General features: G+C 35.6%; 2 protein-coding genes across 3 annotated transcripts; one reads left to right on the top strand and one right to left on the bottom strand.

The window, feature by feature from the left end:
• Nucleotides 1–216: 216 nt before the first annotated feature.
• Nucleotides 217–6,398, bottom strand: LOC107489954 (DNA-binding protein RHL1). 2 transcript variants are annotated; one of them, XM_016110720.3, is made up of 12 exons: nucleotides 5,935–6,398; nucleotides 5,253–5,363; nucleotides 4,696–4,782; nucleotides 4,327–4,538; nucleotides 3,752–3,824; nucleotides 3,247–3,465; nucleotides 2,366–2,396; nucleotides 2,233–2,282; nucleotides 2,071–2,119; nucleotides 1,407–1,441; nucleotides 757–861; nucleotides 217–634 (listed from the first exon to the last, which is right to left on the bottom strand). In XM_016110720.3, exons 1-12 carry the CDS (start codon nucleotides 6,274–6,276, stop codon nucleotides 584–586), a joined length of 1,365 nt encoding a protein of 454 aa, XP_015966206.1. In that variant the 5' UTR covers nucleotides 6,277–6,398; the 3' UTR covers nucleotides 217–583. The 2 variants fall into 2 exon arrangements, with proteins under 2 accessions (XP_015966206.1, XP_015966205.1); XM_016110719.3 differs by having other exon boundaries at nucleotides 2,366–2,399; nucleotides 5,935–6,397.
• Nucleotides 6,399–6,887: 489 nt separating this feature from the next.
• Nucleotides 6,888–12,729, top strand: LOC107489955 (plastid division protein CDP1, chloroplastic). The gene is made up of 12 exons (XM_016110721.3): nucleotides 6,888–7,565; nucleotides 8,004–8,117; nucleotides 8,193–8,330; nucleotides 8,450–8,554; nucleotides 8,650–8,772; nucleotides 9,420–9,788; nucleotides 9,925–10,020; nucleotides 10,176–10,292; nucleotides 10,838–10,903; nucleotides 10,995–11,771; nucleotides 11,985–12,175; nucleotides 12,357–12,729. Exons 1-12 carry the CDS (start codon nucleotides 7,302–7,304, stop codon nucleotides 12,436–12,438), a joined length of 2,442 nt encoding a protein of 813 aa, XP_015966207.1. The 5' UTR covers nucleotides 6,888–7,301; the 3' UTR covers nucleotides 12,439–12,729.
• Nucleotides 12,730–12,960: the final 231 nt, after the last annotated feature.

Consider the following 12,960-nt stretch of genomic DNA (forward strand, 5'->3'; position numbering starts at 1 on the left):
TGATTAATTAATATTATTATTAATATTATTAATATTAATAAACGGTTACTAACCGTTTTGTACCATTTGGTTGAAGGGACACAATCTTTTAAGGATTGTATATGTTCAAAACATTGTGTCTATTGGCTAAAGGGACACAACTCTTTAAGAGTTGTATATGTTCAAAACATTGTATCTATTGGCAATAGAAATGATACAACCATTTGTATACGTAACTAATCATAATTGCTACGTGCAATATGTATAATTAAGTCCTTGTCCACTATTTCAGATATGAAGTACTAAGCGTACAATTTACACTACACAAATATAAGATTTTGTCATCTTACCATCTTCATATACCCAACAACTTATAAGAACTTCAATTTTGCAAGATGAAGACTGAAGTGGTAAACACCAAATAGTGAGCAAATTTCATTCTCTCTCTCTCTCGATCTTAAACCCCTTCTCTAATGTATGCACTGGAGAGATAGGTAAGCAGTGGAATATCATCACAGTTCATCCATCATAATGACTTCAAGGTCACCACATCACCTATGCCTTATCATCTCTGTGCCTAATAACGGCGTTTCATATCACACTCTCAGGCAGTCCAGTCTTCATCGCTATCATCATCATCGCCATCATTATCATCCTAAATAAAATAAGAAAATTAAAAAAAAAAAACATAAAATACAGTTCAGATGATTGAAAAACTAGCAGTGGTTACAGAACTACATGCATGCAAATGCAGCCATGTGTATCAGGAACAATTACCTCTGAAGCATTTGAAAATTCTTCAATGTCATCATCATCATCATCATCATCATCATCATCGTCATCATCATCATCGTCATCATCATCGTCATCATCATCTTCAACCTATATTGAAAAGTGCCAAGGAATCATATTGCAGTGCAAATGCTAATTCAAGTTTTATTAGAAGAGAGCATGAGAGGGAGAGGTTCATAGATAAACGAGTACATTTTCAGAATAGGCAGTGTATTGAATCCCAAAGTGATCAATGGGAAAAATATCCCAATTCAAACATTGTGAAAAAAAAAAAAAGGTACTAAAACCCTAGTATACGATATAATGCGAAACCAGAGACAAACAAGAAGCAAGTGCACTCATGCAGGTACGGAAAAATCAGTGATCAAAATTCAAGAAAGAAAATAAAGTCAAAGAGTGTTCCTCAAAGTATTAGTAGAAAACTTAAATATCAAAGACAGAACAAAAGGAAATTGAGAGATGGCAAAATGCATTTTGTGGCAAACAATTATCGAAAGCAAAGCTAATCCATGAAAGAACGGGAGAACCAGTAGAAATTCTAAGATTTACTTCCTATATAAGTTGCTGAGCTGTTTAACATTATGATAAGCATCAACCAATAAGTAAAATCATGGACTTAAAAGGGAAAAAGTTACCTTATGCCCCTTGCTTTTTACTGTAATATGTTCATCTGAAAAATAGCAGACATGGTAAGTTTGCCAAAGTTGTTAGTGAATGACTTATTAAGATAGAAGATTTTAGAAACTTTAGAAGACGAAAAACCGACATTTAGTTACGGAAAAGAAGCAGCCTTTAATGCAGATTGGTAACTCCCGAAAAAGAAAAAAAAATAAAAAACAAATAACGGTTGAGTTATTTCCGTATGACCTCAAAGTCTTGGGTTCAAGCCATAGAATCAGCCACTAATGCAATTATTAGGTTAGGCTGCCTACATTACACCCTTTAGGTGCAGCCCTTTGCCGGACCCTGCGTTAACATGGGATGCTTGTGTACTGGGCTGCCCTTTGGACAGCTACATGAAGAACAATAAGAAAAAACATAAAACGTCTTCTAGTTTCTACTGATTTGTTGATGTTCAGGCAGGGATTATATCAGAGTTCAGAAAACAACCATATATTGCGTAGGACAATGACATATCAATAGGGCCAAAACTTATCTAAGATTAATAGCTACTCAAAGTTTACGTAGGACTTCCAAAGAAATATCCATAGATCCATTCATCTTAGATTGAATTTCGACATTTTAATAATGATAAAAACACAGCCAATAGAGAGTTAAGTTGGATAGGAGGATATTCACCGAAAGTTTTGTCCTTGGTCTTCCTTGCCCGTTTTTTGGTTCCTGCATCCTGTAACAATAGCCAATTTATTAGCTTTTATCATATTCCAACGTTGAACCACTTACTGCTATTAAGATGATTCTCATCCCACTTGAAGGAAGTATATTCAGGAAAATGAGGACCTGATCAATCTTTCTTTTTGAACCACCAGGCTGCAATTTCTGGCCAGTAACTGAAAAACACCAATAGTTTTATCATTCAATTTTCACAAATCCAATTGCTGATAATTATATAAAGAAACAAAAGTTTTACAACCTTTAGATGATTGAGGTTTCCTTGTCGAAGCCTTCTGAAACACAAAAAGGAATTTGACCATTAAATATATACAAGCATTCAGATTATTCAAATTCATCTTGGTGTGAAGGCAAGATATTGAGAATTGAGACCTTAAGATCTTCCAAAGAGTATCATGCAGAGACACTTGATTGAGATGAACAATCATGTGTTCTCATTGCATGCATGGATAGTTATCAGAAGTGAAAAATCTCCACGTTTTAAAACAGGCAACCTAGACATTAGACAAGGCTCCCACCTAGTGATGTTTAAGGAAAGTAGATGTAGGTAGATTTTAACTCATGACTTCCAGGTCACAAGGTAAAGACCTTATTCTTGTGCTGATTTACGTTATCTAAAAGGAAGAACCCCACCACCCAACCAAAAAAAAGAAAGAAAAGAAAACGAAGCAAGTACATCTTCAAATCTTCCAAAAGAATATTAGAAAATGGAGGTCATATGACAAAATCTTAAATCCATGATCAAATAAGATTTGATTTCAAACCACCATTAAAAGATTACATAACCCAGTGTCTAGCAAGAGGCTAAGAAACATTTTCTAAATTAATTAGAGATGCAATTCAAAAAGCACCTCCATATCTTCGATGCCCTTTTTTTCTTTTATAGAAGATCAAACTTTCATTCATAGAAATTGCCAGAGGGAACTTACATATCCAAGAAAAAACATAAGATCTACATCTAAAAAGACTAATAAATATCCTGTATGTTGAACTATAAACTGAGAGGATGCGCAATATTCGACTACAGAGAATCTTAATTAATAGAAAAAAGAAAAAGAGTAGACTAATATTGACATATACTGAAATTAAATGCTGGTCCTGCTTACAGTGTCAAAACCTTACCTTCTCTTCTGCTTTCTTGAATAATGCCCCTATAGTAGGCTGGACAAGTGAAGCATTGTTACTAGACACAACTTCATTATTTGCAGTGGCTGAAGCAGATCGAGGAACTTTCTTAGATTTTAAGCCTGAAGCATGCTCTTTATTTTCCTCACGGACTTGATTCACTTCTGTTGTATCCTCATTATCAATGCCAACAACTACAGAGCATGGGCTTTTTCCCTGTATTGACGAGTTAACAAAGATAGAATAAAACTTCAATATAAAATATAAGATCAATGAATTTCTAAATTCCAACATTTTAATGATGATCAAAGAAATAAAAAACAAAAAGGACAAATAATGTTGAACACAGTTGCAAGTAATGAGGGTAAAAGTATCAAGGGAGTGGAATTTTTATACGTAGAATTAAATCCTGAACTTTTTACCCCCGAATATCAAGGGGATCCAAAATAGACTACTAAAATTATTCAATCTGGTGATCGTCTACAATAGCATCAACTTGTACCAATTTTTCTTCATCTTCAGAAAGGTCGGGGCTGCTTGCACCAGAACCATCATCAGAGGAAAGTTCTGCAAATCTGGTCCAAAAAAAGAACCACATGAGTACGGCCTTCAGTCACAAAAATACTAATTTAAGTCAGATCATCCTCCTAAATAACTCAGCAAAATAGTTTAACAGAAAATTATATATGAACATTTTAGCACTAAGTTTTAAGGCAGACTAGGCCCCTGGTTCCAGCACAACTTCACAATATGGCAATAATGTGTTTATAAGAACACCATAACTTTTCATGATTTCATGTCCAGTTAGCAATATGCATAAAGAAATATGGAAGAATTCTGTTTACACATCAACATTATCATCAACAAGAATTAAAAAGCCTTTCTTGAGTAAGAGGAGTTGAATACATAGATTGAAGAATGTCTCCTATTACAAAGCATGTCCATAGGCAAGCATTTAAAAATAAGGAATTCTTAATAATTTTATTTAATCTCCTGCTATCATGACCAAACCATGATCATTTTTCATGACTTTATACTGGCACACATCAAGTAAACTAATATAGAAGAGGGTCATACTTATATGATTTCCTTGTAATTCTTCCTGAATGGCGGACTGGGACCATTTCCTTCGTATCTTTTGAATTCATTTCACTATCTGATAAATCATTGTCAACTGGTGTCTTTGGTGAATCTGATTCTGCATATTGAATTTCGGTTTTGTGCACAGCTTTATTAACTGCAGAATTTGCACCTGCACCCCCTTTAAAGTCATATTCAGCTTGCTGTCCCTGAAATAGAAAGAAACTCCAAACAGTTGTATCAGCCACACAAGAGAGGAAGGAGGAGGGTTGGAAGGGGGGAGATTTCATTTTTCCAGCCAAATATAGAAGCACGCAACAGTTGTCTCTATAATTAGGTAACTGTGACATTGTAAATATTGCTAACCTCATGCAATTCTTTAGGAAATTCCAGCTTAGCTTCTTCTGGATTCTCATCTTTCCTCCCAATCCACCATGCATCCGAAAATACAATCTATTGAAAGCTTGAAATTATCAATTACTTCATGCAGAAAATCCCAATTACAGGAAACACAAAATTGCAAATGAACAATCAGAAAGACATGCATAAGATCATAGTTCCTAGACTAAAAGCAAGAGATTCAGGAAGAACACAAAGCATTGCTAGATCTAGACATCTGTATGTTACATAGAGTAAACATAGGAATTGAAACTACAGTAATATATACAATGAAACAACAACAATAACAACAATGCATTTTCCCACTAACAAGGGAAAGAATACCAGTGTGTCTTATGATAGACCATACTGTTAACTACGAACCTATTCACCCATCATGAAATGAATATATTAAAAGCCTGGGATAGGAAGTAACAAGGAGAAATTTATTTAATTGAGCACCTTAAGCATCAATCTAACTTGCACTATCTAGATCAGGAGTCAACAAAAATGAAGATAACAATGAAGTGGGATAGAAAGCCAACCATGTTATCAAAAGAATCTTCGCACATTACATTCTTCCCACCTTTGGAGAACTGTAGAGTCAGGTATCTGTTCTTGGGATATACAATTGTACCAAATAACTTCATTTGGCCCTGGAAGGTAAGAGAAATCACTTTAGATACCAAAACATAAAACAACAAACCCAACACTTATAGTCCATCCAAAGCAAGCAACCGCTCATACTCATACTATTTCAATCAGAAACCCAAAACATCCTTAGTACTGAAACTATAATACAGTATTTACAATTTATGTGGCGGCTATTCCAAAACCAAGTTGTTAGAATTAGCTACAAACTGCAGTAGGCAGTTAAATCACAATTGGTACAAAACCAGGGTAGATGATCGCATGGTGAAGATAAAATATCTTCTCATTTTCTATCTTCAGTTATTCTCGCAGTTCCTTCTCTCTTTCTGCCTCATCATAGTTGACCCTAGCAACTAAGAACAACAAAATCGCATCCTTCGAAACATTGAAAACAAAGCAGTGAGTAGCTAAACTATACACTTTTTTTTTTTCAAATGAAACACGAAGTTAACCTAAATAAGAGCTAATTATACTATCTCCAACACACTACCATCTCGCTCTCAATTACAAACAAAACTCAAGTAAAATTTCATTTTAGCATAAAAAGTTCAAATTAAATTTAAAAATGGGGATAACCTGCGGAAAATCGAGGTAGAGAATAGGGTTTTTCGTTCCTAGATCCGTGAGCTCGCCGATCTTACCGCCGGCGATGGGAGCAAGGAGGCCGGGGAACGAGAAGAGGAACCTTGTGCTCTTCCTCTGAGACTTCTTGATGATGTCCTTACCGTGGTGCTTCGCCACCGTCGATGACGGCTTCAGGTGGACGGAACCGGCATCGCCGTCGGGAACGTCGGAGAGAATGCCGGTGGAGAACGCCAACGCCTTGAGCCTCTTGCGCTCTGTGGCTTCAGAGTTTGTTGAGGGATCCATGTCTGTTGCTTCGGCTTCGTCGACGTTCTTCTTCTTTCCGCGCGCCATTGAGATTCTCTTCTTCGGCGCTCACAGTCACAGGCGGGAAATAAATTATTTTTCTTCGTGTCAGCTTTAATTAATAATTATCACTGGGTTTAAGGTTCACTTGTTTTGTTTCAGGCCTTCAGCTTGTTCTATCAAAACTAAATAATACTAACAAATAATATTATTCTATAAGAGTATAACCTCTTTTTCATTTTTTAAATAAAAAAAAGCTATCAATATTTGTGCACTAAAATTTAGTTGATGAGACTAATGAATTATATTTTAAATGGCATAATTTTTTTATATTTATTTAAGGGATTGTAAATTCAAGTCTTGTTAAAAAAAATTAGTTTATGACAAAATAATTTTTTTAAAATTATTTATTTTTACATTTTGATATACATTAAGTCTCAGTAAATAAGGAGATATTGAAAAAAGAATGTTCCAATAAAATTGCTAAAATTAGATTGCACAAACTCTGAACCTTACACTCAACATAGATCGGTCTCAATCATTTGATTCTTTTTTCTGTTTTGCAATTTTCACATCAAACTCACACTACAAGGCCAACTGGGTTTTAGCTTTTTCTTTGCCATAGTAACAAATTAAAGTTAAAATTAAAAAGAAAATAAAACAAAAAAGAAGAACAAAGCTATATTGAATTTTACAGAAAGAAGAAAAAGAAGGTTCCATTTCTCTAATCAAACTTTATTTCAGCTAATTAAAAACACTCGCTCGTTAATTAGATTTTCCTCTTTGGGAATGGGAATTAATCTCCCTCCCTTTTTCCTCTTCTAAGTTCTAACTACTGCAAGTCTGCAACGCTTTTCACACTCTCACTCTCACTCTCGAGAAGAACCTTCTTTATGGTCACTTTTTTTTTTCTTTTTAATGTCCATTAAATTCAGAATGCGATTCTGAGAATTCAAAAAAAACTGCAGAAAATGCGAAGTTAGAGTTGAAGCTGAATCGGATTTTCGAAAAATTAGGGTTTCAGGGGGTGCATTGTGCTTTTTCCTTTTTTCGTTTTGGGGGAATGATAGCTCATGGCATTTGCGAATGCTTCAGCGATCGCTCCTTCATCTCTGCGTTACTTTGCTCGCGTTGGTTCCTTTGATTTGAAGGTTCCATTTTCGGGTATTCATGGCGATGTGGGTTCCGGGTTTTGTGGTTCTTCATTCTGCGTTGGGTTACACGCGGGGAAGAGTGATGTTGTGCTCGAGAGGAGAAGATTGAAGCCCGTTGATACCCGCATTATTGAAAATGCTCAGTTGAAATCAACTGTTGAAATCCCTGTTTCTTGCTACCAGGTAACGGAAGCTACCTTTTTTAGTCCTTTTTTATCCTATTGTATCTGTGTATGTTACTTTCATTGAGGAATTGGGAAGGAAGGATAATGAATTATGGGCAATCAAATCCCGGATGTTGAAGAAAAATAATGGGAAATTTAGCTCAATTGTGTTTGAAGTCATGGAAGAAGAGAGCACTTGATTGTTGACTTATTGGTGGTTTATAAACTTTTCTACTGAAATAATATGGTTAATTTATTCAAAGAAAAAGTATGTCACAATGTCAGAGTTGTACTGCTGAATAAAGGGAGTAGAAGGAATCTTCATCTTCTTATCTTGTTTTGGTTGCTTAACATTCCATCTTTTTCCTATTATACTGTAATGTTCGACTTGGATGCTGGATAGTGCTTATTTACAATTAATATTTATGTTTTTTGTGCTGTTCATACCATTTTGCAGCTCATTGGTGTTCCTGATCGAGCTGAGAAAGATGAAATCGTTAAAGCAGTTATGGGTTTGAAAAATGCAGAAATTGAAGAGGGTTATTCCTTGGATGTTGTTGCATCTCGCCTGGTATAGAAATGATCATCAATTGGTGGTATCTGAATTGAGTTTCTCTTATTTCTCTGATCTGAAGTTGGTTTACAGGATCTGCTGATGGATGTCAGGGATAAGCTTCTATTTGAGCCAGAATATGCTGGTGATCTGAAGGAAAAGATTCCCCCTAAATCCTCCCTTCGAATTCCTTGGTCTTGGTTGCCTGCTGCCCTGTGCCTACTTCATGAAGTGAGCTTGACATGCACTTAGTCATTTTGGATGTTTTTCTTTTGGTTTGTTTGCATGGTTTCTCTAGCTTTTTTTGGGGATGAAATATTTATTGTCTCCTTTATATTTCTTCTAATTAGGTTGGAGAATCAAAGCTTGTATTAGAGACTGGACGGGCGAATCTTCAGCATCAAGATGCCAAACCTTACACAGATGATTTGCTTCTTTCTATGGCACTAGCTGAGGTATGAAATGTGGACCCAGACATCAAGATATTACTTTCTCAATTTGTAGCAATCTTGTTATGTACCCATTCCTTATCATAGGTGTTTTCTTTAAGTGTGCAATTGCAAAGGCTGGCTTTGAGAAGAACAAAGTTTCTCAAGGTTTTGAAGCTCTTGCTCGCGCCCAGTGTCTTCTAAGGAGTAAACCATCTCTTGCAAAAATGACTCTGCTATCCCAAGTAAGAAACATTTTTAAAGGGTATAATTTCACTTAAGATCTCTGTGTTATTAGCTGGTTTTCTGTATATAACATATTAACATATACCAAACAAACGCGATATTGGACCATATAAATCTCATACAGTCTTTCAACAGAAGAAAAAAGATAATTAATGTCCACCAATGTAAAATGCTATACTCTTCATTGTTGTTTCCACAACTGTGGCATATTAAGTGAGTTCTTGGAATAATTCAGTATCTTATTTAGTGAAAATATTATTGTGCATGTCAACAAAATCAATTGCTATTGCTTACAATGATTCAGGAAGCTTCACTAATATGTACTTTAGGCAAGCTTCATGAATATCTTACTATGTGTTGTCAATAACTATAGTATATTTACATATTAATATCTTTAGAGTACTTATTTAATTTTGCAACCATTTATCACTCTTGGAAGTCTCCATTATGTGTTCATGACATTCTTAATTGTTCACATCTTTCCTTTTTCATACTTGTTTTTTGCTGGAGAAGTAGTAGTTCCTGCATTCATGTTTGAAAACATTTAATTTTGAGACATCAACCTCCTTCCTCTTTGTATTATCACATTTCATATCTCAAGATTAGGAATGGAACACACCCTGAGGATGCTTTTGATGATTTCTAGATTGAAGAATCTCTAGAAGAGCTTGCACCTGCTTGCACCTTAGAACTTCTGAGCATGCCTAATTCTGTTGAGAATTTTGATCGAAGGCGAGGTGCTATTGCGGCTTTGCGTGAATTGCTCAGACAGGGTCTTGATGTTGAAGCTTCATGCCAAGTGCAAGACTGGCCTTCATTTCTAAGCCAAGCATTCAATAGTTTGCTGGCTGGTGAGATAGTTGATCTTCTACCTTGGGATAACTTAGCAGTGATGCGAAAGAATAAGAAGACAATTGAATCACAAAATCAAAGGGTAGTAATTGATTCAAACTGTTTATATAGAGTATTTATTGCTCATTTGGCACTTGGATTTTCAAGCAAGCAAAAAGAGTTGGTAATACTCTTCTCTGAAGCTTAATTATTATAGGGATATTTGAATTCTTCTCTTATAGTCCATATTTCATAGTGCTATCTAACATTGCCTTTGTAAGTTTCATGCTAATATTAATTGTTTATATTAATATATGTAGATTAACAAAGCGAAAAACATATGTGAATGTTTAATAGCTTCTGAGGGCATTGATCTGAAGTTTGAGGAAGCTTTTTGCTTATTCCTTCTTGGCCAGGTATTTTCTTTCATTTCATGTTAACTCTATTAATCATTTCGGCCTTCCAGAAGCATTTAAAAATTATGTTGCAGTTTTAATTTGTATCCTCCCTTTACATTCCCCCTGGAGTTCTTCATCATAATTCATCAACTTTTTTTGGCCTTAAATTCTAGAGTACAGAGGCTGATGCAGTTGAAAAGCTTAAGCAGCTTGAGCTGAACTCAAATCCAAAACATAAATCGGTCTTGGGAAAGGCAATAATGGATGCTTCTGTTGAAAACCCATCATTGGTATTTCTCTTATTCATGCAGCTTCTTATTTTGGTTGCCACTCTGATCATGTATCTTTTTAATTTTATGCGGCTTTTTTGGTATTATGTAGCATGCGAAGTTGGTGATAGTTTTAAACTTTTAGCGACACCACCTCATCTTCCGGCAGCCCCATTGTAGTGTTAGTCTGTTAGATGACCTTAACGATAGACCTGGGCTCCTCCTGTCCAGTGTGTGCTATTATCTATCAGATGGGTTTCCAAAGTAGTGTATTTTGGATTACTTAATGCTTTTAATGTCTAGCCTAAAATATAATGCATATTTTACTGCCATACTTTTCCAATAATTTATGTAGAGTTTGCTTTCATTGAAAATTGGATTTTTATAGTCGGGAAAAAAATTAACAAACTTCTGTTCTGATTGGGCTTCATTATGTATTATATTTTTTCCACAAGATAACAGCTGTAATGCTTCAAGAAAAATGTTTTGTCCTTCATCTTAGTGTTTTGTCATAAAATTTAGAGTTTCTGTTTTCTTATCGAAGACCACTTGCTGAAATTAACCAGGAAAAATGGCTGAAGGATTCTGCACTTGCTTTGTTTCCAGATACTAAAGATTGTTCTCCTGCTCTGGTGAGATCCATTGTAGTAGTAGTAGGCAACAACTCATCTGCTGCCTCCTTAATTTTAACAAAACGTCGTGTTTCGATCTACATCTGTGCAGGTCAATTTCTTTAATGCTCAAAAGAAGTTTCCAGGAAGCAAGAAAGGTAGTGGAGCTCCACAATTGGTGCCTACTATATGTCATAGACCTCTGTCCTCATCTGGTTCATTAGAACGAAGAGATCTTGAGGAACCTCGCTCCTATACAAGCTCTTCTCCAAATATAGGGTATGCAGTCAAACAACTGACTCCTACTGATTTGCAGAATTCATTGCTATCTGGCAAAGATGAAAATGGAAGCAGTCTTCACGAATCACCTGTTCAAGTGAACAGAAGTCTAGGCACTCATCGCAATGGAATTTGGGATGGTCCCTACACTCATCCACACATATTTGGAAGAATAACATACATTACTGTACTTGGTTGTATTGCTTTTGCTACTGTCAAGTTGTTTGGAATGAACTTAAGCAAGAGCAGCTCTCATTGGACTTCAACTAGAGCCAATAATAACAGTGCTTGGACAACAGATTCTTCTGCTGACTGCACTATGGGCCCTGCTTACATCAGGGGTAGTAACATTGCTGGCAGAATGAAGAAAATCTTTGCAATAGTTAAGCAACCATTTTTGCAGCAGTCCGATGCCGGAAATCAAAGTGATTTGCGCGCCTCTCTTAGCAAATCATCATCCCATGTTAATGTGTACAGGAGGCTGGTGATGCCTTTGGAAGAGGCTGAAAAGCTTGTTAAACAATGGCAAGCAATCAAAGCTGAAGCTTTGGGACCTAGCCATGTAGTTACTTCCCTAGCTCAAGTCCTTGATGAGTCCATGCTTGCTCAGGTAGCCTATGCTATGACTATTATTTAATCTCCTCTCATTCAAATTCTTGTTTGCTTGTAATGGGTGATTTCTGGCATTTGAAGTCAAGATACTCATAATTTGTTGGTTTATGAAAGTTAGAATTGAATGAAATTAAGTAAAATTATCACATAATACAAATTCATTCATCACAACAAAGAGGGGGGAAAAACTAATCGGTGCTATCTTTGGCAGTGGCAAGCTTTGGCTGATGCGGCAAATGAAAGATCTTGTTACTGGAGGTTTGTTTTGCTAAAATTGTCTGCCCTACGAGCGGACATTCTATCAGATGGGAGTGGAGTAGACATGGCAGAAATAGAGGCTCTCCTAGAGGAAGCAGCGGAACTAGTTGATGATTCTCAGCAAAAGAACCCAAATTACTACAGGTATATAGTTTACTTGCATAACCTTGTATTTTTCTGTGATCTATTGGCTAGACAGACCTATCATTTTTGCTATCCTTCATTATTTTCTCCATTCAATTTTCCCCCCTTTTCCTGTAACATTTTGCACTACTTCCTGGCTTCTGTCATTTTTTCATTAACTTCAATTTTTAATTAATTACAGCACTTATAAAGTTAAGTATATCCTCAAGAGGCAAGAAGATGGATCATGGAAGTTCTGTGAAGGTGATATACGAACACCATGATCTTTGGCTTACCACACCAGGAAATAACTTACATTGCTGCTAACTTTGGTTTATTTAGGCAGATGATTACATATATTTTTCAGTGTATACTGTATAAGGTAAGATAACTAGGTTTTCTCTTTTTACTTTATATTATAAGGAAGATGAATAGGCTGTCCTCCAACCCCTCCCTTTTTCTTGTCGATTAAAGTGTAAAGAACCGATTGATTGACATATTCATTGTAGTGAGCAGAAAATTCTGATAAAAATTTTTTAACGAAGTAATGTGAAAATAAATTATTATGGAGTCCATAGTTAATCTTTTCTTCTATGTTAATGATATACTTATAGTGTTACCAGTGTTTTTCATGACAAGGAAATATTCTCTTTAGTTAGGCTTTTTTCTTTTTATTATTTCTTCTGCAGAATTTTAAGAATAGCAAATACAACTAAAAACGTGAGATTTGAGTGTTGTATCTGCGCAACTGGTTAGGAACTTAGGATGGATATATTTTGTCCAAACGAATCCCCGCTCTAAAATGA

This window comes from Arachis duranensis, chromosome 5, assembly GCF_000817695.3.
Source record: "Arachis duranensis cultivar V14167 chromosome 5, aradu.V14167.gnm2.J7QH, whole genome shotgun sequence".
Taxonomy (NCBI): Eukaryota; Viridiplantae; Streptophyta; class Magnoliopsida; order Fabales; family Fabaceae; genus Arachis; species Arachis duranensis.